Source organism: Dendronephthya gigantea, unplaced genomic scaffold (genome assembly GCF_004324835.1).
Source record: "Dendronephthya gigantea isolate DGI-Jeju-01 unplaced genomic scaffold, DenGig_1.0 000012F, whole genome shotgun sequence".
NCBI classification, from domain to species: domain Eukaryota; kingdom Metazoa; phylum Cnidaria; class Anthozoa; order Malacalcyonacea; family Nephtheidae; genus Dendronephthya; species Dendronephthya gigantea.
In genome coordinates, this window is record NW_021163022.1 from 1334746 (window position 1) to 1358318 (window position 23573).

The 23573-nt window shown below is 36.3% G+C and overlaps 3 protein-coding genes across 3 annotated transcripts; 2 read left to right on the forward strand and 1 right to left on the reverse strand.

The window, feature by feature from the left end:
- The first annotated feature begins 3690 nt into the window (after window positions 1-3690).
- Window positions 3691-17511, forward strand: LOC114519017. Its single transcript, XM_028539073.1, has 9 exons — window positions 3691-3793; window positions 4019-4067; window positions 4660-4806; window positions 11447-11544; window positions 11823-11871; window positions 12444-12590; window positions 13090-13097; window positions 15686-15749; window positions 17337-17511. Exons 1-9 carry the CDS (start codon window positions 3691-3693, stop codon window positions 17509-17511), a joined length of 840 nt encoding a protein of 279 aa, XP_028394874.1.
- A 2330-nt stretch (window positions 17512-19841) lies between these two features.
- Window positions 19842-21083, forward strand: LOC114519018 (uracil-DNA glycosylase-like). The gene is given in 4 exon segments (XM_028539074.1): window positions 19842-19854; window positions 20141-20858; window positions 20860-21018; window positions 21062-21083. Coding segments are annotated over 4 exon segments (912 nt in total).
- LOC114519019 (choline transporter-like protein 5) lies at window positions 20746-23559 on the reverse strand. Its single transcript, XM_028539075.1, has 5 exons — window positions 23516-23559; window positions 23235-23381; window positions 23104-23146; window positions 21554-21594; window positions 20746-21170 (listed from the first exon to the last, which is right to left on the reverse strand). Exons 1-5 carry the CDS (start codon window positions 23557-23559, stop codon window positions 21116-21118), a joined length of 330 nt encoding a protein of 109 aa, XP_028394876.1. The 3' UTR covers window positions 20746-21115.
- Between the last annotated feature and the right edge of the window lie 14 nt (window positions 23560-23573).

Consider the following 23573-nt stretch of genomic DNA (forward strand, 5'->3'; position numbering starts at 1 on the left):
AACGTGTATATAGCTGTGTAATCATTAAAATTCATGCAGTTAAAATACTTTGTGTTTTCTTGTGTGAGTTCACACTTATATTTGCTTTATAACACTGCCATTTACAAAGAATATTAAAATGAAGCAGCATTGTAAAATGGCATATTTTGCATTGTTTGAAGTTCATGATGAAAACCATGTTTGGTCAATTTTCGTGTTAGCAATAATTCGGTCTCATTTGGGACTACATCTTCCCGAAGCAAAAGTTGATATATGCCTTGAAACTGCCCTGCTTTGCACCTTTTTTTTTCTGCATTGAACTTAATTTTTGCATTGGAAACGAGTGGTCGGAAAATCTAGATTCATCAGGGGAGGTAACCATAATATTATCTAGATCAGGCTATAAGCCAAAGGCCTGTGGAAAAATTTGAAAAAATCTAGTAACTAACTAGATCTACGCAAGTTTATGATCATGATAGCTCTCTATTACAAGTAGTAGAAGCATATCTAGCTTGAGTATATATAATTAAAGCCGTCGCCCGAGTTCAAAACACGAGGAATATATAACACCACTTACCTGTCTCTTTTAGTCCATGTTTTCCTTGCAGATGAGAATGATTAATGCTTTCCACAAGTCTCAGTTTATAGAATAGTACTCAAACATAAGTAAGGAGATAAAAGTAGAGCGGAATGTGCCAACCAGTGGTCTTAAAAATTATTAAAATGTGGATGCCAATAAACAGCATAATCAGCCACATTTATAAGCCCTTTGACAAGTACGTCCACAGTTAATAGAGGTATGCCGTATGACAAGTTATTTCTTCAAGATATCGTCATGTAACTGAGTCTTTGTTCGTAAGAATACATGCTCTAGTCGATTTCTATTCAGAAATATTTGGTTGTTCTGCAATTTAAACACGTTTTTATTTGCCTACACAAAACCAGTGGCGTACTAACGTAGCCAGGCCAGGGTTTCAGTCCTATGCTAATATCTTTATGTTCATCGACTGTGAAAACAATAAATTTCTTTAATATGCCAACTTAAAATTTGCATAAATTGACAAAGCTAAATCGTCAGCAGAAGCGTAGCCAGCCTGACGATTTGTCCCACTATGCTAATATTTTGGTGTTCATTCACTGTGAAAACAATAAATTTCTAAATATGCCAACTCAAAATTTGCATAAATTGACAAAGCTAAATCGTCAGGCCGGCTACACAACTGCGCCGGAGAATCCTGCGAGTTTAACTTTTGTATTCAAAAAGCTCACGCGGACTCTCACTCACGTTGTGGCATTGAAAGTCTTTTATTCTCAATCAACAGAATGATTTAAGGCAAGAAACTGAAAATCAAGCTCTTATTAATAAAGTCATTCAACTGTTACGACGTGATTCAAATCTACTCAGTGTCGTCAGTGCATGAGAGTGTATGGGGAAAAATAGGCTAAATAGCATCATACAGTTTAGCTAAATTATCATATAGCTGTATTTCCAGGTAAAGAAGGGGGTACTGGGGGGTATTTAATTCGTTGCAGCATTATGCCGCAATATTCGGAATAGTCCAGTTTATTCATATAAGATGAAATACTAAACAGTACAGGCTTTTGTTGTTTAGAAAAATGGTCTGCCCCAAATGAGAACCTCAGAGTATCAATATCTGATGTGATGTTCTATAGGATCTAAATTATATAGGGGGTGATAAGCAACGCGTTTTGATCCATCTTCATACAGGATCAATAACCTTAAGAGCTTAAAATTTGCGTATTTTGAGCTATATTTTCAACAACAAACAGTTCTTTTTATCGAAATTTTAATAGGTAACTAACTATTTTTGCAGAATTTTAAATTATTTTTCCTACAAAGACTGCACTATATACTCAAGAATTTTCATGAATACGATTATACAAGCTTTTTTTAATTCTCAATGATAAACTCTTTTGAACAGATTGAACTTAAGAATAAAGTGGGCTTCTTGGGAATTCCGAGGTTGTAGAATGTCTTTACCAAATCGAGGTTGATAAGGAAACAGCTGAGTAGAGCAAGTATTTGGGACAATCGAAGTGTACTTAAGAGCATTACCAAGTTTAGCTGTTCGTAAGTTATATAATTGTAATATATGAAAAAATACTAATCCAAGCAAGCACGCAGTAATGTCAATGCCAATTAAAATAACTAGTATCAGAGGATGTATAGCCATCTAACGCACTAACGTTAATTAGTAAATATTTGCCTGCAGGATATTCTCACTTCAAACATCTTTAAAAATTTCGTTTCTTTTGGCTTCAGGTGGTAAAAGCGAACTAATTAGTGGTGATGGCAACCAAACTCGTCTTTATTCTTTCTGCATTCGTTGCGCACTGATTATTCTTGAGAGGATTCTAGGGATCCTAATTTTTTTCATATATAATGATTTACTGACTAAATGATATTACTTGAGCGTTAAACGATCTCATGCACCCACCATTTATTAGCCTGCTCGCAGCCCAAAATCAAAAATTAGATCCTAATAAATGGTGGGTGCATGGGATCGTTTAACGCCCAAGTAATATCATTTTACCTGAAATTTATCACTATCCTTTGCAGTGCTTGCATTGAAGGACAAAAACTCTTTAGTGAGACCAATCTACTTTCAAATATTACTAGGTCCAGATAACTACACCATGGTTCAATAAATGTTTTCTAACTATTCAATTCCCTATTTTAGCGACTGAAATTTCCCCCGTACCAGAGTTTTAGAGCCTTTCTCATGAGACATATTCCGACGGCACATAGATTATTTTGGGAGCGTGCGGAAACTATGCAGAAAGCCCAGGTCGGTAACTCAGAGTAGGCACCATCACATAACAGTCACATCACATCCTTAAATCTTATGATATATACTTTTATATATTTCCTAAATTCCGCTAATATTACTTGGGGCTTTAATGTTTCTTGACCTACTTTCTGTTGGATCATTCTCTATTAAGAATTCAGAACCGGTACAATTTTATTATATACTCTGAACTATATGGATATACTATATATACATAAATATATACTATATAATTATTCAGATTACATATTTCAGTGGAATTGTAATAATCTTTCGCACAAGCTGCCATTTCGTTTAGTCAGTAAATAATTTCCAGATAAAGATCGATAACGAAAACGTAGAAAGTCTTCATGGTTTAGCTGTTGGTATAAAAACACTTCCATAATACTTTTAATAATTTAATAATTCTAATATTACTTTATAATACAGTTCAGTATAGTATATCACTCATTTATCTCACCCTCCAGGCAAAAGCTCCCACTGTTAAAAACACTCATTGCTATATAAGTGGAATAAAATCAGAAAATCACCAATGGAGAATTTTTGTATAGTATATTTATCCAACCTTCCCGAAAAAACTTAAACTCATTTCCATAAAAAGATGTACACTTTTGGAGTAATAAGTGTTTAAATCGGAAATTGTCCGGCAGATAACGTGCTTGTGCGATATTGGCTGGATTTCAATGATATTCAAAGAAAGTCAATAAAAAGGAACATTACAAAGACATTGATAAGTGTAGAATTAATTTGATACTAATATGCTAGAATATTGCTAAGTCACTGTATAAATTATCTTAAACATGCAGCGGGTATAAAAGCGTCCCTTGATAACCGTGGCTTGATAAACCAAAGTGAGAACAGAAGACAACGAAAAAAATCTTAAGAAGAATAAAGTGCAGAGATGAAGACATTGTATTTGTTACTTGCACTTGGTCTGCTGTGTGCAGTGGTATATTCAACACCAATCGAAGATGATGAAACTTTGGAAAACGAGTTGAAAGAAGGTACCAATTTACATATTAGTCGTCTTCAGACCTCGGTTTATCATTTTATTCTTGAAGGTATATGCATCAGACAAGTTTGCAAACCTCTAAAATGTGTGCACGTATATATGCAACAATTTTTCGTGTTTTTTGGATCGGACATGCAGTACGTAAAGTTGATCAAAGTGGACTAATACAAAAACTAATAATAGTGATATACTCATGCATTTATACGATGTTTTGTAGACAATGATGAAAATGCCTTGGAAGAAGACGATGAAGACGAAGACCAAATGTAAGTTTTTTACACGCTTAACATTTTTGCCTCAGAATCGTTAAGAAGGATGTTCGGACGAGGAAGGTGAAGAAAAGTCTCTTAATTATATCATGTAATAAACTAATAATTTTACCTTGTGTACTGAATAATCGTCGTATATGAGAAACAATTCAAGCTAGATAAGGCGTCAAACCATTACAGAAAAATGTTTGGGCAATTAAGTATAATTGAATATCGCTTTAATTCTTTAGTCTTTCACCTTTAGTTCAACTGTAGTAAATAGAATCCTGAAAATGGCGCCCGCAATGGAGAATTAAATAATTGACAATTTTGACATCGCTGCAATTCATATCATTATAAATAAATTAGCTTGTAATTTCAACTGATGAAGGCCCGGGTTAACGACCGAAAGCTTTTCAGTATTGAAATATTTACGTGCCCTACCTACCTACAAGCTAATTTACTTATATAATATTAATTATAGTTCGGATTCGTAGAATATTCGCAAAGATACAGGATCATTTACAACAAATCTATGTCGAATGTTCCTGCAAGTTATACAAAATTAAGGTGAATGGTGTTCCGACTGATTTGGTAAATGTTTTTTCAGTGAAGAAGCTCAAGAAGATCCTGGACCTCATTACCCCAAATACCAACCGAGATACAAATACAGATACGGTCGTGCCCGCAAATATTATGGTCGTCAATATTACGGATATTACTGGGGCAAACGTTACGGACGGAGATACTGGGGCAAGTATGGAGGACGCAAATATGGAGGTCGCAAATATGGAGGACGCAAATATGGAGGACTTAAATTTGGAGGACGCAAATATGGCGGATAAATCCGCCACGTGATTGTAAGTAATGATTGCGCCAAAGCCAGGTTTACACTTGTTTTAATAACAGACGATTCTCATCAGTATAGTTTTCATAAATACCGCTTTGTCCATCAGAGGAAAAATGACGAATCGCCGAATTTTGTGGATAAAGTACTTTTAGAGGGGCTTAGAAAAATACTAGCTCCCAACAAATTTTGAAATATAGAGTCAATTTTGTTTAGTAATATATCCAAATACGTTTGTTTCCGTAGTATCAACTATGAGCTTGTCGTATTTCCGAGAAATTTTTGTGATACAGGGTGTCCTAAAAAGCAAAACCATGACATTAATATTAACAAAGTATTAAAATGATAATGTAAATCATAATGTAAAATGATATAATAATTTTTGCTTCAAACATGTTTTGATTTGACTTTTTTTCCTCTTTAGGGATAGAGGACTGGACCCAAAGAAATAAAAGGACAACATTGCATTGAGAACTTTTTTAAATTAGTTGCGCCACTGCCAATGTGCAAATATATAGAATCATTAAAATTGATGCATTGAAGATCTTTCCGTTTTGTTTTTGTCTGAATAAATGAAACATAGTTCAAAGTCAGACTTCGCATGCCAAGGTTTATAATTGTGCTTGCAGTTTAAATGCAGCTATAATGTTCAGATGAAGAGCACATTTTGCCGATGGGGAATACATGCAACTAGCATTTGAATCAAAAACTGCTTAGTCTGTTTTAACTAAAATAAAATATCTAGCTTCACGTCAATATAGTATATTTAACAGTTATTCTGCGAACTCGAGTCGTATATCGGCTGATAGCCGACGAGGCGCATACAAACTTTGTCGCCCTTTCGGTGCATTTTGGTGTGCTATTTTCAACTAGGCTTGGATTTCTATTTCACTCAACTCCCCAAATCTTTCCGCCATTTTGTTTACTTTCTCTACTAGACAGATATGAGCTAATATCTGTCTAGTAGCCAACCAATGAAACTGCAGCATACCTCATATCTGGCGCTTGTGTATATAATAAAAACTTACCGAACCGAACCGGTACAACAGGGCCTTCGTCAGGAGAGTTAGTATTATTCGCTCCTGACGAAGTTATTATCTCCTGACAAAGGCCCTCAGGTCGGAACGTCGAGAAGTGTTCTGTTCTTTTTAGGCTGTTGTCATGCCACATTTTAATGCTAAGTTGTTTGAAGACGCTGCCACGCTGCTCCCTGGTTATATTTTTACTATATACTCTGAATGATATACTTCCATTCCATAGTTATACTACATAATTATTCAGATTAACTCTTAACTGAATATTTCAGTGGAATTTTAATAATCTTCGCACAAACTGCTATTTCTTTACTGACTAAACCTATTATTACCAAGCACAGTATATTACCATATTCACAGCCATACACGGTCAATTGCATTGTGATTTGTACAAATCTCAACCTCAATCTCAAACTCAAATCCGCAATCAAAGAGGGAGCAGTTCTCCACTTCTCTGTTAAAGGCCCTGTTACACGGTGCAATTTTTCTTGCAACTTGCAATGCAATTCTACTTTTGAGAGATGTATATTTGGCAACAACGAAACTTTAGTGTTTATTGCACTTCATGCACTTTTCTTCTGCAAGACTCTTCACTGACTAATTTACATCTCTTAGAAGTGGAATTGCATTGCAAGTTGCAAGAAAAATTGCCCCATGTAACAGGGCTTAAGACAGCGATTATTTTGTTGTTCCTTTGTGGTGGTGAGTGGTGAAAAATTCACTTACAAATGTTATAGTGACAATTATAATAACTCACTTAAAAAACATGCATAGTCGGGTTGCATGGCTGACCGTTCAAAGTACGGATGTGCATGTATACGTTCAGGAGTGCATTTTTTACTTGCATTTTCTTTACATTATTTGGTTGTGATGGAAACAACCCCATCTTTGTTCTTTCTTCATTATTTTGCACAATTATTCTAAAAAAAGAGCTTTTTGTCTATAACCTTCCTATATTTATGGCGGAACTTTTAGAAAAGGACGATAATTTCAACAAGGTAACAAAGTATTTGCACTTCGAGAACATGTATAAATAGAAAATAGTTTTAGAAATAAAAGAAGTCATGACTTTTCCCCAGCATTCAATATACCCCCAAACAACACTTAGAAGAATTCTATAAACACAATTGATAAATTTATGGGAATAAAACGTACTGACATTACATTTAATTTGCTTTGGATTTTATTTATTTCAGCCCAGCAAACTGCAAGTTTGTTTAGTTAAATATAGTGCATTAATATGTGCCATGTTTGTAAAATGTTTGCTATATTGCCCTATCAGGAAACTTGAATGGCATTTCCGGTTCCACTGAAATTCGAATTCCGCTGACATGATTTCCGGGGGGAATAGGCTACTTCAGAATTGAGGAAAAACTACGAGACTACAAACCCTTTCAGTAAACTGACTGTATAAGAATTTTCAATTGCATGCAATGTTTCTTGACGTACTTTATACACTCTCGTTCCTTATAAGAGTTCCGAACCTGGGCATTTCTGTTGTATGAATTTCAATATTTTTAATTCGAACGTTGACTGTCATGTTTTCTAGTAAAGTTTACACTCAATAATCACCAGCATCCAAGAGCGTCTTTATTCTTTAACAGTTGGTATGGAGACTGTTTTCTACTACTTTCAATGATATGTGAACAGAAAATTACGGCTCTTGATACTAATGCTAATGGAGAAAGCTACAAAGACATGAATTCATAGATAAGTGCAAGACCATGCAATTGCCGAGTGACGGTATAAATTATCTTAAACAGCGGGTATAAAAGTGTCGAAAACCGTGGCTTGATAACCCAAGTTCAGAAGTGAGAACAGAAGACAACGAGAAAAATATTAAGAAAAATAAAGTGCTGCATGAGATGAGGACATTGTATTTGTTACTTGCACTTGGTCTGCTGTGTGCAGTGGTATATTCAATACCAGTCGAAGATGATGAACCTTTGGAAAACGAGTTGACAGAAGGTACAAATTTAAGCCTGGTAAAATGCTGTTCGTCATAAGACCTTAGTTCATCATTTATTCCCGAAGTTATGAACACGCTCAAAATATTGAGCTAACAAACGGAATTCTACGACAAAAGAATGGAATGTTGAGGATCACTCAACAAACTACCAAAAGTTCATATGCAACAATTTCATGTTTTATGGACAATTAAAACTGTTGCCAATTCGTGATCACCTTAGTTAACGAAACTCAGTTACTGTCCAAAATTTACTGCACATTTGAGGGTAATTAGTAATTGTTGCAATGTTTACAATATCTTGTATATAGAGAATGATGAAAATGCCCTGAAAGAAGACGATGATGAAAATACTTTGGAAGAAGATGATGAAGATGACGACGAGTATGTTTTAAAAATCCCATTTTATGCATCATAGCATCCATCTTTGTGCTTGGATAGCTACCCCTCCCCAGAGTTTATTTCATAGGGAAAGGGACAGCGAAGGGATGGGAAAAGATAATCTATTTTTCATTTCTTCGTGAATTGAAATTCATACCTAGGCTGTTTATTTTGTTCTATGCTTAGCGAATGGAAATTTGTCACATTCTTTTCATTGAAATGATGTATTTAAATTTAATATTATGCGGAATAGTTAAATCTGTGGTAGCCTCATTAATTAGCACATGTATTTGACCAGCATTCCTGGCAGTTTAGAAATATTGATAAATTTGACTAGTTTTTGGCGCCCGGAATGAATAATTAAATAATTAAAATCCAACTATAGTCATAAAAAATGAGAACTTATTTTTAATTCATTTTTCAGTGACCAAACTCAAGCTGATGCTGGGCATAACCACCACAAATTTCGATGCGGTCATCGCCGCAAACATCCCTGGCCAAGACATCACGGAAGAAAAACTCCCTGGCCAAGACATCACGGAGGAAAAACTCCCTGGCCAAAACATCACGGAGGAAAAACTCCCTGGCCAAGACATCACGGAGGAAAAACTCCCTGGCCAAGACATCACGGAGGAAAATATCCCCGGCGAAGACTTCACGCAGGAAAATATCCTTCCTACAGACGCAAACATCGCCGGAATCATGGATAAATATACCACGTGATTGTAAGTACTGCGTGTGCTAAAGTCTGGTTTACATAAGTTTTAAGAATAGATGTATCCCATTAGGTTTGTGATTCACCGACGAATTCACGAACACAGATTAATAGATATACATGCAGCAAGGGTCCTCCGAAAACGCGGAACTAAATTGATAATTACGCACTAAAAACGAAATCCGTATAGTAATTCTTAATTTTCTTGCTTCGAGTTATACCGTACGAAATAAATGATATCACAAAGGCACATAAATGCCTTATTAATCACATTATTATGCAGAATAATTTCAGTAAATTCAAAAATCATTTTGAAGGGTTCCGTCTTTCTCGGAACAACCCTGTTTATGCAGTAAGCCCCAAATTTTAACCTTGACGGTGGGCATAAAGTATTGCATTTTATTTTTGTTTAGGATAAATGACAGGACCCAAGGAAAGGAATAACCAAGGAATGACAACATATTAATATTGATCACTTTAATTTGTACATGCACCGCTGATATCATGTGTAGCTGTAGTAATAATTAAAATTTATGCAATTAAAATACTTTGTGTTTTGTTATTGTGTGAGTTCACTGGGCTCACCCCTGGCTTGTTTTGAACTAGCTTTGTCTTTCTCGCAGTGCAGTATAAAGGGAGGGGCGCTTGGAGGAGTAAACCTCTTTCTTCAAACTCTGGGGGCCCAACTTTAGAGAATCCATAACTATCATTTCTTAGTCATAAGTCGTGAACATCTATGACGTCATTTGATGATGTCACTCATTTTCCTATGATTTCACTGCTGATTTCCCCCTCGTCAAGGGAACCCCCCTCCCCTCTGTTGTAAATGTAGATCTTCAACATTGCTTTCACGCCCCCACTCCAGTTGTCAAATTAACGTAAAGCAGTCGGTTTAATTAAACAAAGAAAATCAAATTAAAGCAGTATTGTAAAATGGCATATTTTGCACAGTTTGAAGTTCATGATGAAGACCATTTTTGATCAATTTTCGTGTTAGCAATAATTCGGTCTCATTTGGGACTACATCTTCCCGAAGAAAAAGTTGATATATGCCTTGAACCTAATTTTTGCCCTGCCTTGAACTTAATTTTGCAGTGTAAACGAGTGGTCGGAAAATCTAGATTCGTCAGGGGAGGTATCACGGGAGGTACATAATTCATTATCTAGATCAGGCTAAGCCCAAGCCATGTAGAAAATTTTGAAAAATCTATTAACTAGTAAATAGATGCTGGCAATATAACCTGGGAGCAGCGTCGCAGCGCCTTCAGTCAAACAGCTTAGCATCAAATGTGGTATAACAACTGCCTAAAATAGACAAAACACTTCTCGACGTTTCGACCTGAGGCCTTCGTCAGGGGAGTTATACTAACTCTCCTAACGAAGGCCCCCAGGTCGAAACGTCGAGAAGTGTTTTGTCTATTTTAGGCAGTTGTTATATCACAATAATCACATTTGATGCTAGATCTAGGCAAGTTTAACTTTTTAATCAGAAAAGAGATTCTTTCATGATAGCTCTCTATTACAAATAGTAAAAGCATTCTATAGCTTGAATATATATAATAACGACCGTCCGAAACACGAAGAATGACACCACTTACCTGTCTCTTTGTCCATGTTTTCTTTGCATATGAGAATGGTTTATGCTTTCCACAAGTCTCAGTTTATAGAATAGTACTCAAACATAAGTAAGGAGTACTGCACTATAAACTCAAGAATTTTCATGAATACGATTATACAAGCTGTTTCTAATGCTCAAGGATAAACTCTTTTGAACACATTGAACTTAAGAATGTAAAGTGGGAATTTCTTGGGAATTCCGAGGTTGCGGAACGTCTTTACTAAATCGAGGTTGATATGGAAACAGCTGAGTAGAGCAAGTATTTGGGAAAGTCGAAGTGTACTTACGTATTCATAAGTTATATAATTGTAAATTATAAAATTGTCGTATAAATGTAAATATTAATCCAAGCAAGCATGCAGTAATGTCAATGCCAATTAAAAAAACTAGTATCAGAGGGTGTATAGCCGTCTAACGCATTAACGTTAGGTATAGTAAATATTTGCCTGCAGGATATTCTCACTTCAAACCTCTTTAAAAATTTCGTTTCTTTTGGCTTCAGGTGGTAAAAGCGAACTAATTAGTTGTGATGGCAACCAAACTCGTCTTTATTCTTTCTGCATTCGTTGCGCACTGATTATTCTTGAAAAAAGTGGGGTTTTTTCAACCTTCCGATACTTATTTTGAGTGTGTTTTAGAAAAGGACAAGCTATTGCTCAGTGAGACCAATCTCCTTTCAAATATTACTAGGTCCAGATAAATACACCATGGTTCAATCAATGTTTGCTAACTATTCAATTCCCTATTTTAGCGACTGAAATTTCCTCCTTACCATGCAGAGCTTTAGAGCATCTTTCATGAGACATATTTCGACTGCACATACATCATTTTGTGAGCGTGTGGAAACTTGGTCTTGCACTTGGTCTGCTGTGTGCAGTGGTATATTCAACACCAGTCGAAGATGATGAACCTTTGGAAAACGAGTTGAAAGAAGGTACCAATTTACATATTAGTCGTCTTGAGACCTCGGTTTATCATTTTATTCTTGAAGGTATATGCATGCACCAGACAAGTTTGCATACCTCTAAAATGTGTCCACGGCATTAATAAGTTCATTAAAAAGAATAGGATTTCATTTCAAATAATTTCAATTTACAAAGAACGCGATCGTGTTTTATGGATCGGACATGCAGTACGTATAGTTAATCAAAGTGGACTAATACAAAAACTAATAATAGTGATATACTCATGCATTTATACGATGTTTTGTAGACAATGATGAAAATGCCTTGGAAGAAGACGATGAAGACGAAGACCAAAGGTAAGTTTTTTACACGCTAGAATTCTTTGCCTCAGAATCGTTAAGAAGGATGTTTGGACGAGGAGGTGGACAAAAGTCGCTTAAATGTAATAATTTTAACTCGTGTACTGAAGAAACGTGGTATATGAGAAACAATTCAAGCTAGATAAGGCGTCAAAACATTACACCAAAATGTTTGGGTAATTAAGTATAATTGAATATCGCTTTAGTTCTTTAGTCTTTCACCTTTAGTTCAATTGTAGTGAATGGAATCCTGAAAATGGCGCCCGCAATGGGGAATTAAATAATTGACAATTTTGACATCGCTGCAATTCATATCATTATAAATAAATTAGCTTGTAATTTCAACTGATGAAGGCCCGGGTTAACGACCGAAAGCTTTTCAGTATTGAAATATTTACGTGCTCTACCTATACAAGCTAATTTACTTATATGATATTAATTAGTTCAGATTCGTAAAATATTCGCAAAGATACAGAATCATTTGCAACAAATCTGTGTCGAATGTTCCTGCAAGTTATACAAAATTAAGGTGAATGGTGTTCCATGAATTTGGTAAATGTTTTTTTCAGTGACGAAGCTCAAGAAGATCCTGGAATTCATTACCCCAAATACCAACTGAGATACAAATACAGATACGGTCGTGGCCGCAAATATTATGGTCGTCAATATTACGGATATTACTGGGGCAAACGTTACGGACGCAGATACTGGGGCAAGTATGGAGGACGCAAATATGGAGGACGCAAATATGGAGGACGCAAATTTGGAGGACGCAAATATGGAGGATAAATCCGCCACGTGATTGTAAGTAATGATTGCGCCAAAGCCAGGTTTACACTTGTTTTAATAACAGGCGATTCTCATCAGTATAGTTTTCATAAATACCCCTTTGTCTGTCAGAAGATAAATGACCGAGCGCCGAATTTTGTTGATAAAGTACTTTTAGAGGGGCTTAGAAAAATACTAGTTCCCAACAAATTTTGAAATATAGAGTCCATTTTCTTTAGGAATATATCCAAATAGGTTTGTTCCGTAGAATTATATGAGCTTGTCCGAGGAATTTTTCCGAGGAATTTTTGTGATACAAGGTGCCCTAATTCTTAAAAAGGAAAACCTGAAAACTACGCAAATTAATGGTCACAAAGTATTAAAGTGAAACCCGTATAATAATTTTTACTTCAAACATGTTTTGATTTGACTTTTTTTTCTTTTTAGGGATAGAGGTGACTGAACACAAAGAAATGAAAGGACAACATTGCATTAAGAACTTTTTTAAATGAGTAGCACCACTGCCAATGTGCAAATGTAGAATTATTAAAATTGATGCATTGAAGATCTTTGCGTTTTGTTTTTGTCTGAATAAGTGAAACATAGTTCAAAGTCAGACCTTGCATGCCTAGGTTCATGCTCGCAGTTTAAGCTATATAATGTTCAAATGAAGAGCACATTTGCCGACGGGGAATACATGCAGCATCGTTGAATCAAACAACCTGCTTAGTCTGTTTTAACTAAAATAAAATATCTTTAGCTTTTCATCTTCGTGTCAATATAGTATATATTACCATTACTGCCATATTGTTCGCCTGAGGAAAGACATTTCCATCCCCTACGCTACGAAGCCAGTATTGTAGCCAGCCCAAAGATATTATTCGTTAGATTGTATTCGAATGCTTCATAATATTTGGATGTTCATTCGCTGACTGAACAGGAGCGTAGTCGTAGAGCAAAAAATAATTTTGGGACTGTCTTATTTTTCTGAAGCGACTTTTGTATAGTGTTTGTATATTTGATGGGAAAAGCTAGGTATTGTGGACGTATACATGCCAATGCTATGATATATAGGGGAGCCTATAAGTTTTTGTAAAACCGAACCTATTTTCGCTTCGTGCAATTTGCATGGGTGCAAATTCTCTAAATAATTCCCAATTTTAGCGACTGAGATTGCCTCCTTACCAGAGTTTTATGAGACATATTCCGACCCCACATGTCGATCATTTTGGGTCACAATAGTCACATCACAATGAGTAACACCAACAATATAGTCACATCTCATCCTTTAATCTTAAATATATAGCTCCTAAATTCTGCTAAGGGGCAAATTACTCGAGGCTTTAGTTAGTAATGTTTCTTGACCTACTTTCTGTAGGATCATTCTCTCTATTTTTGAATTATATATGAATTCAGAAGCGGTATAACAGGGCCTTCGTCAGGAGAGTTAGTATTATTCGCTCCTGACGAAGTTATTATCTCCTGACGAAGGCCCTCAGGTCGAAACGTCAAGAAGTGTTCTGCATGTTCTTTTTAGGCAGTTGTTCTGCCACATTTGATGCTAAGTTGTTTGAAGACGCTGCCACGCTGCTCCCTGGTTATATTTTCACTATATACTCTGAATGATATACTTCCATTGCATGGTTATACTACATATAGTTATTCAGAATAACTCATAACTGAATATTTCAGTGGAATTTTAATAACCTTCGCACAAGCTCCCATTTCTTTTAGTCAGTAAATCATTACCAGATAAAGTTAGATAACGAAGACGAAGAAAGTCTTCATGGTTTAGTTGTTGGTATAAAAACAGTCCTATAATACTTTTACAGTTCAGTATAGTATATTACTCCTTCATCTCAAAGCTCTTACTGTTAAAAGCACTCATTGCTATATAAGTAGAATAAAGTCACAAAATCACTAACAAAGAATTTTGTATAATGTATTCTCCCAACCGTGCGGGAAAAAAACCTAAACTCGCTTCTATAAAAAGATGTACACTTTTGGTATTAAGTGTTTAAATCGGAAATTGTCATATAACGTGCTTGTGCGATATTGACTAAATGAATGGATTTCAATTATATTCAAAGTATAGCTCTTGATATTAAAGATGAAAATTACAAAGACATGATTAAGTGCAACATTTAATACTATATCGGCTAGAATATTGCTAAGTCACTGCATAAATTAGCATATACAGCGGATATAAAAGGGTCGAAAACAAAAGCTTGATAATCCAAGTTCAGAAGCGAGAACAGAAGACAACGATAAATCTTAAGAAGAATAAAGTGCAGAGATGAAGACATTGTATTTGTTGCTTGCACTTGGTCTGCTGTGTGCAGTGGTTTATTCAATACCAGTCGAAGAGGATGAACCTTTGGAAAACGAGTTGAAAAACGGTACAAATTTTAGCACTCTGAAGTATCATCTATCACAAAATTCGGTTTTTATTCCTAAGGAGATGGACATTAGTTTGAATTGTTAACCACGTTTAGTTCGACGTCAAAAGATCTCCTATAAAGTTTGCACGCTATAAAGTATAAATATTTCTCATTAATATGACAAAATTCAGGTTAACTAACTTTCCATACACGCGTTGTTTGATGAATTGTTTGAGGGAAAAAAATAAATCTCTTACAAAAGATTGCAAGATATTCATCCGCAACAACTTTCCGTGTGCATTAAGCAATAATGTTAGCAGTGAAATGCAATTATTGAAGTATACTGCACGCTACATTGTATATGGCTGTTATCATAATGGCTCTTGCATGGTACGTAGTCGTTAATCGAGATTGCCCAACAAACTATCGTCTGCATAATTAACAAAAGTCAAAGTATCAAGTATCCCACAAAATTCGCCATACAAATAGGCGTACGAGACAGTCAGGAAACGTGGGGCCGCAGCTCTCCCCGAATTGGGCGTACTCGCGAGTGTCGGGCATATATTTGTTCGCACGCCTTCCCCAAATAATTTTAAACTACTGCATACACCTTTGATGGAGGTTGTTACCAGTGCAAAATAAATGTTTACAATCTTCTGTAGAGAATGATGAAAATGCTGAAAATGCTCTGGAAGAAGTCGAAGAAGACGACAAAGACGACGAAGAGTATGTTTTATAAATGCCTTTTTAAATTTTATATACCAAGACATTTTTGCCTCGCGATCGTTAGGGAAGAGCCTATATTATAGAAGGGGCTAAGGCTCGATTCAGTAATTATTATTTTTATGTTTCCAAATAGGAGTTTTCATTTTTGTCAACAACAGCAGATAAGATGTTATATTTTATAAACAAGTAAATAAGAAAAAGAGAAACATTTCTAGATGAGACGTGGAATACCATTTCACGTGTACTCTATCCTAATTTATATTTTGAGTAACAGTGCAAATTTTCTTTGGCGCATTGTATTAGAGTGCATGTCAGTAAATTTTTAAATGCGCAAATTTATCATTGCAAACGCGAGGACGGAATTTATCATTGCAAACGCGAGAAATATAGTCCAAGATAAAGATTTAGCCATAATAATGTTTATGATCTCTTATAGTCTTGCACGGTGCGAGAATTCTAACAAACCCGGATATATAAATTGCGAATGCGCCAAGAATTTCTACGTTGACAGGCGGACGTATAGCAACTAATCGAATTACTTTCATTTTCGCCATACGTTTTCGATCAAACCACGCCAATATAGTATCGAAATGTTTGTGAGAACGAACGATGATGCTGAATTCGTTTTGTACTCTTAAGACTGAAAAGTATACAGCAAATGCAATGAGATACAATTATTGAGTACAATTCCAAGTTTTCCTCTGCCACGCAGCTACTTCGCGTCACAACACAACATATTATTTTAGCCGAATTCAAACCAATATTGCAAATTATTCATGGCAATGGTAGCACATTGAATTATGATAACGATTACCCAAACGTGCAGTTGTTCAACCTGTCCAGCCATTTATTATAACGAGGGGAGAGAATGAGGATGAAGATGGAGAAAGGAACCTTCCCTAAATGGCATCTTAAAATCTTCACTGAATACTCCCCGCACTGTTAGCTACCAATATCCTTTTTCATGAGAAATTAGAAATTCAGTATAATCAAAATTGTTATATAGGTGCTTTGTATTTTAAATCTGATTGGTTCATTCGTAGTCACATGACTTTAAATAAATGTAAGTGTTTCCCGCCAGGGAATCAAGTGGAAAATTGTTGCCCGCTTCTTGTCATAACAAAGTAAAGTGCGTTTTTTTTAAATAAAATTGTTGTGTAACATGTATGTTTTTGTTCCTATATAACAAAACACTTTATGTACACTACCTCGGAAAATAGTGAGTTTTGTTTTTCCTGGGAAACATTCAGACTCCGTACCATAAGTAAATAGTAACCGAAATAGCAGCCACTGGGATCTGTGACTCCTGGGATTAAAGTAAATATATAAACATTCAACTAGGAACTAGGTTAAGCTAAACAGCCTTCGTACAGGCTGATCGCTCTACGTGTCTTACAAAAAAAACTGCAATCTCTTTCTTGGGAGTTACTTTTTATAGGCCGTAAGTCCTGTGGGAATAAGTTTGCCAAACCGACCACTCATGATGTCGTGCTTTCAGGCACCATGGGTAACCTAGTTTATGGTTTGCATGTCATACAGAATATCACGTTCAAAAATGTGGAAAATATAGGTATACGGTTTTTTCAGTGACGAAACTCAAGCAGATCCTGGTAATTATTACCCTGGAATCCGATATCGTCGCAGATATTACGGGCGTAGATATTACGGACGCAAGTATTACGGACGCAAGTATTACGGACGCAAGTATTACGGACGCAAGTATTACGGACGCAAATATGGTGGGCGCAAATATGGCTGGTAACCACCAACATTATAAAGGGTAAATATGCCTCGTGATCATAAGTAATGCGCGTGTGACAAAGCCAGGTTTACAGTTTTAACGATCCCCGATCATGAGTGCATGATTTGCGGTGCAAAAAATATTGCTTGTAAGCTAGCCTCAAATTTCAACTAAAACAAAGTAACATGTTGCATTCCCTTTCCTGTTTAGGATAAAAGACTGGACACACCAAAAAGACTGGACAACATAATATTGAAACCTATAATTAGCACTGATCTCTTCAAACATGTAACTGGATATTCATTAAAAATCATGCATTAAAAATACTTGTGTTTTTTGCTATCGTATGAACTGACAAAACAATAGCCGTGTTTTCTAGGTTTAGCCCTGGCCTGCCCTGTTAGGAAATCTAGATTCATCAGTCATCATGACTTGTTATCATGTTTATCTACCAAATCTTTTTTGGCTCGTACTGACTGATATAAACCTGACTTGCCAGTGTTTGTGATAAAGGCAACGATCTCGACCAACCGCTTAAAATTTGATAATATTGAATATTATAATAAAACCATAATACTGCTTATTCCCCCAAACGTACCTTTCCTACATCTCTCAATGTTCTGGTCATGCATTAACGCGCTGCAACAGTACAAATCTACATACAGTACAAACTTACTATGGCGATTTGCTGCGGACCAAAAAAGTCCCCTAACAAGAATTTTCTGGGCGATTGAGGGGCCCACGCTTTTATCCTGATTCTCAATTATCACCAACAGTCGGCGATGTGTTTTTAGTGGTTTGCGAGAAAGAACATTTATTCAAAATGACTATTAAAGCACTTTATTCTTCAGTGACCACTGACAATAACCATCGCTGACTGTCGCCAGCCTATTGGGCGGCGCACACTAGAGTTATGTGCTTAGCAAAAAGTCATTCGTGGCCATTGGCGTAAGGCACTTGCTCTTGGTGCGGACGTCTTCTCCGACGACTTTGGTCATTTGTGCCACTTACGGCAAATATAAGCTCAGGTGTGCGCCGGCCTAACGCATTTCTGGTTCCGTCGGCCACTTCTAATGGTATAATTGACACTTTCGTCATGGTATAAAGATCAGGTCGGAACTTTTAAATTTGAGTTCCCACGCACCTACCATCATTACTCTGGCCAGTCAATTGACTAGACCTGTTTGCTACACCGTTGTAAAATGTTTGTCCGAAACAGCGTTTTCCTTTATACAATTATTAAAGACTAGCGAATACTACATGAGTGTCCCTACTGTCTATTCATCTAGAAAATGGTGTGTGTCTGTTCAAAGTATTTTTCAATTCGGGCGCTCATTGACTGTCATTAACTTAGTTAATCTCTCACTAATGCTGCTGGATTCCGCTAAATTTTGAAGTAAAGTTATAATAACAACAGTTTCAAGTGCGTTTGCCGTTCTTTATTCATTGTGTTCTTTCTGCTTTACTGCTCATGGGGAATCCCTTAATCATTAATTTGACATTGTCACTCATCATTCAAATTCCAAAACGAGACATGATATATAGGAACGTTGCACATCAACTTAGTCAATTCTTATCGCGGACACCACTGACGACAGGTCGAATAAAATTTCATACCCCAAAGTCGGAGAAATAAAACAAGCCAGGTTTGAAATTTATTTTGTTTCCATTTGTTAATAGGTTCTATCAAGAAACGTAATTAAAAGGACATATATAAAAGGCAGTATTTTTAGGAAACTATTTTTAAGACTCGTGCTCAGCTCCAAACGTAACAAATAGCAATCTAGTTTTGCCCTTAAATTTATTGTTAGTTGTTATTAGCTTCAAATATAAAAGGCGGCCAGAAGACTAGAAAGGAATGACTCTCGAAATCATAAACTAAGATTTAGTTGTTGAGTAGATTACGATCTGCCTGGTGTCAATAGATAATGGAAATATCACTACTGATCAAATACGAGTCAAAATATATATTTCTTATCAGTTTAAAGACGCTGTATCCACATCAACAGGTTGAAGCTGCAGTGACAATGGACTTTTATATCGTTCTGATTTTCCTTTTATGGTGCCAAAGACGGTAGGTGAAAAATTTTTATGCTTTAAATCTACAATTAACAATACGTACGCCCCACCCAGTAGCAATAATTGGATGCCAGATCTGTTGAATGGCTTTCTATAACTAAGAATTTTGAAAGCCTCAATAATAGCCTTCCATTGGTTGTCTTTCTGTATACATGCATTCTTTAGCGTCGTCTTAAACAGGGCATCTACGCTCATGTCCTCTTCTTCTTTTCTTTGTTTAACTGATCATTGCTAAAAGGATGAAGGGATTTGCACCATTGAGAACTTGAAGGATGTATGGCAGATGTAAATTAAATTGTTTTGCATAATGGAAGTTCATGCATCGTAAGAACAACTTATCATCGTGTGATTTTACATAAATCATAAATATCATCGTGTGATTTTACATAAATCATAATTATCATCGTGTGATTTTACACAAATCATAAATATCACGTTGCTTGGGTGTAGCAAGGTGCGTGTAATGATCCATGCCCACGTGATTAATATTAATTCGTGGGGGAGCTGAAGATTGTCGCAAAATGGCTCACTGTACCGCAAAACGCTGTTCTTCTTTTATTAATCTATTTAGCACCTGCGCGTCAATTTAGTCCTTGCTCAAACAATGTGCTTGAAGAAGGTGAGATATTAAACAACGAGTTGAATGAGCTTGAAAAACCGTCATGTGATGTCTTGCTTGAGGAATCAACCTATCACACCACAACGCTGTACAAGCTGCTCTACGGCTATGGCTGTATTCCTGAGGGTTGGGAAGATTTTTTCTGTCGCCAAAAAGAAACGATTAAGAGCATTTCTGATCAATTAGATGAAGATAAAGATGTTAATGAGTACGGTCTAAACCCTAAAATAGGTTGGGTGTTTAGGGCGTATAATATGGTCCCTCCAAATAAGGTTAAGGTCATAGAGTTAGGTCAAGACCCGGCTCCACAACCCGGCTTGGCTACTGGTCTTTCCTTTAGTCTTGATCCCAGTGTCCCTTCTTATGCGGTACCTAGTGTTCAGAGGGTGATATTGGAGGCCATGAATGAAGGATTTTGTATAAATATTACAAAAGGCGTTCTTTTTCCCTGGGCCAAACAGGGTGTGTTGCTTTTAAATACTGCGTTGACCTTAATCCCTAGAAAAAAAGGTTCTCATATAAAGCTCTGGAGATATTTCAGTCGAGAAATGTTAAAAAACATTAACAAAGTGGCCCAACCCTCCGTATGGATCTTGTGGGGAAGCAAGGCAAAATATTTCAGAAAATACGTTGATGAAAGCAAGCATTACGTTATCGCTGGCGGGCACCCCTCCCAGGGCAGACCCAAGGAAGTTCTTTTGCCAAAATTATTATTACTGCGCGAATAATTTCCTGTGCTCGGAAAAACGTGGCCAGGACTGGAACGTTGACTGGAACCTGGAACCTCTACTATGTTTCAAAAATGCCAGTTATATTTTTGCCCGAAGAAAGTATTATCCAGGATTCTACCTGAAGGAGCCATGTACGATGCAGCCATGTCCTGAGCGAGTGGTAGCTGCTCATACATGGCTCCTTCACAACGTTAACTCACCTCATAGTGACAATGTACAGAAAGGAGGCGACCATTGCAATACCGAAACCACTAGAATAAATAAAAATATAAATTTGGTTAGAACAAAAAATAATTGATAATAATATTGGTACGAAATAATAAAAGATAGTGAGGTATGTCAAGAAGGTTTGTGGAAACATCTACAAGAGGACTACGGATAGGCTTTGTTTGCTGTGAACAGGGGGGGGTGCCTCGACTCGAAGGGGGTGCAAATTAAGTGAAATCATTGGGAGCTCTGTTCACGGTGAAGCGATTCTAGCGTTGATATTCTTAAAATTTGTCTAATATGTAGGAATACTGCGTTCCTGGGAGAAGAGGATCCACCTTAAGCGGAGTGAAGGAGGGTGATCGTTTTCTCTGTAGTTCTAAATAAGGCCGTGATGACACGTATATACATCTATAACTATACGTACGCTAATATCAGCCACCATGAATTGCTGACATCTTCAAGAACCTGAAAGGAAGTGAAAATGCGCAAATTCAGTGAAAATCGTCTTTAATTTACCATGAATTGTCTAAACGGAATGAAACTTTAGAGGTTGAAAGTACAGTAGGAGGCAAAAGTTTGAGTCCAGTCGTTGTAGAATTCCAGTATTAAACCCTGGCAGTGTATTCGAGCTAAGACATGCGTATTAGTGTTTCAGTATTTTAACCATATTAATTACACACTGTTTTGGTCCTAATGATCTAAATTATAACAAAATAAAGTTCTTATTCCTTTACACTGCCCAAGATGGGTGGGAAAAAGGGCAAAGTGATGGTGCATAAGGACAAATAGTTGCATTAAGTATTGAAGGATTCTTTCCTCGCAAGATCGCAGAAAAAGTGAGAATTTAAAAAGGTGGTATGCAACTAACCTTGGAGAGGTTCGAAGAAACTAAATCCTACTCAAGCAAACTTTTAGCTTCTTCGGTCATGCTCGGTTTGGCAATATTGAAATATATAATAGGATCCTAATTAAAGTAAAGTATCATCCAATTCTTCAAAGACATGGAATTTCATCTGGTACAAGGATGATCGCGTGTCTAACTACATGATAATCCCCCTAAACACCTGCACATCTTCTATGTGCCAGAAATCTTTTAGAAGCAAACACGTTTTGGTGCTCTCGTTCTCATGGCTTTCCACCTCAAATTCCAGATCTGAAACCTATCGAGTACTTGTAGGACCGTTTTAACCGGAAAAGGGCGAGGCACAGGCCCGCCAGCCAGAATGACTTGAGACAAGTGGTCAACGAATGCTGGCAAGGTATTAAACGTGCGACATTAAAAAACCTATGGAATCTATACCAGCAAGAATAAACGTCATTTCAAGAGCAAAAAAGAGGGACACTAAGCATTGACATGAAATGCATTTTTGCACATTAACATACGTAAAATGAATATCATAACGTCTCATAGTTGTTGTACAGCATCTATTTTTCTGTTTACTCGTGTACTTTTTTGTAGTTCACTTATCGGTAAGGTTTTCTGTAGAATATTAATATATGCTGCTAAAACAATGAAATACAGTCACTGGACTCAAACTTTTGCCTCCTACTGTATCTTAATTTCGACTGGAATTATACACACTTCAAATTCAAACCAAAGACAGTTGATGGAAAAATGAGTCAACTATAGGTCCTCCGACAGGAATCGAACCCACGCTTTTACGATGCCGGTGCAATGCTCTTGCCACTGAACTACTGAGGTAGCTGACAAGAGCAAGTGGTGGTTAATGTGTATATGATGGTAATGCCAGGATAGGTGAGGGTAAATCAATTATGATTTTTAGCACTCACTCGATGACCCTTTGAACCTCTAGAATTTACCTGCATCGAGTGAAGTGCCAAAAATCATAATTGATTTACCGGAACGAAAGATTAGTTGATTACAAACGACTGAAACGAGACCTGACTGATATCATACAGCAGGAAAACAGCAAATTCTGAGCAAAAGCAACACTGCAAAATAACAATACCAACCTTCAAACCAGCATTTTGCAAGTCAATCAAGGCTTGAACAACCCTACAAAAATATCGTACCATATTGTCTTTGCTTGCATTGGTATTTTCAAAACAATATTTTTTTAATTATAAAAAGGCAGATAACGTACTCTGATCCTTCCTCCAGCTCTGTTGTTGTTACATTGAGCTCTTTGCTATTTTTTAATGCTTTTTTATCAGAATCCAAGATATCTTTCGCTGTACTACCAAACACTGTTGGAATGCAACGGTGCAAAACTGAAACAAATATACATATTCTACATATTTTTTAATTTCCTTTAAAAAGACATTACGGTATTACATTATTAAACCTTGTGATGAATGTTTACATATTTCATGTACAAATGTGAATGGAAATTGTCACAATATATAATCAATCTAAGTTACTTACATCAACCTGGGCATCACATGGTTCAATACCAGGTTGAATGACATATCCTTACAAGATA